We start from the raw sequence: 4,352 nt of genomic DNA on the forward strand, positions 1-4,352 counted from the left end.
GAGGTTAGTGAGGTGGTTTTGCAGCATTTTTCTAGTGATCCTACATTATGATGTTGATATTTTGGTATATTATTACTGTTACTGCTTGAGAAGTCAAACATCCTCCAAGTCCACCAATTCTTTTTTTGCATTGCAATTTTAGTGGCTACACACATATAATCAACATGTAGCTCAAAACACTGGTTGAATAAAGACATGAACTGCAAGCGACAAAACAACAACAGAGTTACAAAGTGCTTTTTTTTATTTTGATTTTGAATCTGCATTAAAAAGACGACATTTAACAACAAACAGCAGAGGACACACCAACACAACATAACATCTAGTGGGCCTTGCACGTCTCAGGGATGTTCATGTTGAGGTTGACCAGGTTGGTTTTTTCAAATGTTCTGTGCCCAATGGATCTGACAATGGCTTTAGTATTGTTGACCACAGATTGGTGGTAAACAACACAACTATACACGTTGTCATTGTTTTTCCACTCATCGAGGTCGAGTGATAACTGGCCATAAGCGTAGTAGGATGAGGAGCCACTGCTTTTGACAGGGTTTGTGGTACTGAACGTGTATGGTGTGCCTGCTGCCTCATCATTGACAAGCCAAGACACCAAAACCTCCTGAGGAAAGAAGTCTTTCACATAGCAAGTCAGGGTCACTGTGTTTGTTCTATGTTCTACTGGTGGGAGCATATACACAGAAGGGCGCTGAATCTCTCCTCCTGAAAGCATCAGAGAACAATTAGCCATTCTGCTGCTTATAAAAGTGTGTACAAGAAGTAATCTGTGTGCTGACAAACAGCCACAAATAACACTCATAACTAATAAGTATAATAAGTATGATAACTGATGAATAGTCTTACCAATTTTCCTCTCATAGGCTTTCTTCAATGGCTCTGGTGAATTGTTATCTTCAACAACACAGAAGACTTTTATTCCCTTGCTCCATTCATCATATGTGATGTCAAGTGATTTGCTTGATGGTTTTCCGTTAGAGGGGGTTGCTTGGCTGTCAGTGAGGTCTTTTCCACTTTCATCCTGCCAATAAATGTTAGCAACAGATATCTTGTTTCCCTTAACGAAACATTTTATAGTTCCTGTATGACGCATGAACATATCATCCCATGTGGGCCCTTCGATAACAATGTCTTCCACGGATCCAGGACAGTCTGAAAGACATAGTTATAAACCATACCAATAAACAGAAATGACTGAGAACAACAGAAACTGAAATCATATCTTTAAAAAAATGGGAGAGGCAGAAATTTACTCACCAGGATTAACGGAACGGGGACTGTACATCACAGATGAATTAGTGAATACATCTCCTTCCTTACATTTCCCCTTGAACTCACATGTGAACTGGGTCTGAGCATGCACATCTTGGAGTGTGAGAAAACTTGCTACCTGGTACAACTTAGTTCCATTCTCCAACTGTCTTTCCCCAAGGGGTGTTGTGATCTTGTTTACTGTGCCGGTAATTTCCTCTTCATTTTTCAGCCATTTGATCTCATAATCTTTTGGTGCAAAATCATAAGCAAAGCAGGAGAAGGAAGCCTCGTTTGTGTCGTCAGAGGAGGCCAACACTTTAAGAGTTGGCAGATGACAAAATTCCTCTGAAAAACAAACACATACACAAATATATAGATACATGTATATGTGCAGAAGCTGTAGCACAGGGCGCATCTTTCTACGTAAGCAGAGATTAACAAAGTTCATGTAGTTTAAATTTACAGTAGATTTGGAATATAGCCAATTTCATGAGTTTTCCTTCTGTATGATATAAAACTTGGTCAGAACTAACCAAAGGAAAACAAGACCTACAAATAAAACATTTACATAATTGAATACCAGTTCTTCAATGCTTGCCTCTGCATCTATATTGACTTTTCAGGCGGGCTAACACAGATTTCATGTTAATGAATGATTGTTACAATTAAGTGGAATGTCAACACACATTGAAAAAGGTAGCAGACAGATTAGGAAGAAGGTATTACGCAGACAGATGGAAAGAAGCGGAGTGCACTGTAACTGTTCTTACAGACAACAGAGTATTAGTAAAAAACATTCAGAAGCAGGAAGAATATACACCAGCAAGACTCAGCCTTCTAATTCCACCTCACTGTTTGGTTTGCCTGCTAGAAATACTTGTTGTTCCTTTTCCTGACAGGATCAGGAGTAGCGGCATAGTTTTTTCTGAAACACTTACATTCTGTGTTTATTGAATGATCCCTTGACATGTATTAATCAATTTGGTTTGTAGAAATATAATAAATGTGATGATTAACAACTTGAATTAGATCTTCTACAAAGCATAATTCTAAGTAAAGTATGCACGTATCCTCATTGTCATAAGTATCGTATTAATGCTCAATTAGAGTAATTTATTTATTAATTTACTGTCTCCAACTGCATTGTACCTCTTTTTCTGTGTTATCAGTATTACAGTTATCAATTATCAATTACTATTACAGTCCTACCCTTACATTGTCACATTTTCTATTCAATACATTTCATCTTGAGATTTAAAAAATGTTGCAGAAATTTAAAAAATGCCAACAGCTCTACAATGTAAAACAACTGAAACCAACAATTAAAAAGGGAATCATATAAGCCTTAGCAAAGGTCTTACTTGGTGGGCGCGGGATGGCTTTTTCTCCCGATCCTCCTGGATGAGTTGTAACACACTTGAAAGTATCGATATCATTCCAGTCCTCTCTCCTTACTCGGATTTGACTGACTCCTGTGTAGACGTCGTTTTTCTGTACTGCAGGGTACTGAATGAAGTCCGTGAAGGCAGCATCATTTTTTTTCCATGAGAAAGTCAGTGATGACGGTGTGAAGCCGGTGGCAAGGCAGCCAAGACTGATCATGTCTCCAGTCCCTGAACCACATGCCATCACGGGATACACAGTTGGTGCAGTTGCCGTGGCTAAGAAAGAAACAAGAAAGATGGGATTAAAGAACCAAAAACATGAATGTGACATACATGGGAATTTTTCATCGGTTAAAACAGACAGACGTGAACTGAGCCATGATTCTTGGAACAACGCTCAGCATGTAAGACATTACCTTTAAAATGTTGAATGATGAAATTTCAAGTAACCTCCAAACAAAGAGCTTTATGTTTCTCTATCCCATTTATTTAGAAGTTTTTTGTTGTGCCAAGATTAACCTCCCTCAACAATATAAATTGTGGCAATATTGTGTTATTCTAGATACAAATTGGTGAAATACTTTCAATGCATAACTTTGACAATATTCATTAATAAGTTTTTGAATTTGAAGGAAGGAAGGTGTAAAGTCAGTGAAGATTCATCAAGTGAGCTGATGGCATTTTCTGGCAAAAATGTATCATTTTTGTTCAAATTCAGCAATTTTGTATGCGATAAAAAGTGTTCTTACCTGATGAAACGGTTACCATTGTACCCTTTCCCCAGTAGTCAAAAGCACCGTAGTAGCACAGTGCTGAATCTACTTAGCTCTTAGTATAAAAAGGCTACAGCTGCTACTGCCGAGTGCAAAAAGTCTACCAGAAATTCATTTAATACAAATCTTATAAAATCCATTGAAATGACCTAAAACGCATCAGCCATGAATGTCATAAATCATTGTGTTCTACTGAGATTATCGCTGTTTGACTTTTTACCATATATATTGTGTAAAACCTATTCCCTCTTGAACTGAGACTTAAGATAATGAAAAGTTTCAATATAACTTAAACAAGACACTTGACATTCTGAAACTGTGCATTTTAAATGGTATAAATCTTACCTGATGACACAGTTACCATTGTGCCTTTCCCCCAGTAGTCGAAAGCCCAGTTGTCACAGTTAAGAGAGTCAATTCACACTTGTCACAAAAACTCATTACACTAGTAACCCATTCCTTCATGCCAGAGTTTGGTTTGAACAATTGTTAAAACCAAAGAGAAATAAATATTTGAACTAACAACCAATTTCGTTTTAGACTTTTGTCAAATTCTTTGTCAGCTGTTGGCTGTCTGATTATTGGTCATTCTGACTATATAAAAGTGGTAATATCAATTTTTCTGAAACAATTAGTAATTTAATTTTCACATCAGAAAGAACAAATTGACATACCTGAAGTGACTGTGACCATAGTTCCTTTTCCCCAGTAGTCAAAAGCGTAGTCACAGTTCAGCAAAGTATTACTCACTACATACAAAAACCTGTTCCCAAATATCTTCCCTTACCGTGATAGTTTATTTTGCGACAACCTACCGTTTTTTCATATTTTCTTTGGCCTTTGCAAAGAAGTTCAAGTTAAAATTGAATGCGTTGAACACATTTAGAATACATTATTCAATAAATCAATTACTTGCAAGGTATCACGG

The 4,352-nt window shown here is 37.1% G+C and overlaps 1 gene segment (V, D, J or C); it reads right to left on the minus strand.

The window, feature by feature from the left end:
- Positions 1 to 226: 226 nt before the first annotated feature.
- Positions 227 to 3,840, minus strand: LOC146983115 (Ig mu chain C region membrane-bound form-like). The segment is given in 5 exon segments: positions 227 to 717; positions 859 to 1,164; positions 1,270 to 1,611; positions 2,628 to 2,927; positions 3,770 to 3,840. Coding segments are annotated over 5 exon segments (1,362 nt in total).
- Between the last annotated feature and the right edge of the window lie 512 nt (positions 3,841 to 4,352).

This window comes from Trachurus japonicus, chromosome 8 (genome assembly GCF_045865225.1).
Source record: "Trachurus japonicus isolate A0001 chromosome 8, Traja_1.0".
Classification (NCBI taxonomy): Eukaryota; Metazoa; Chordata; class Actinopteri; order Carangiformes; family Carangidae; genus Trachurus; species Trachurus japonicus.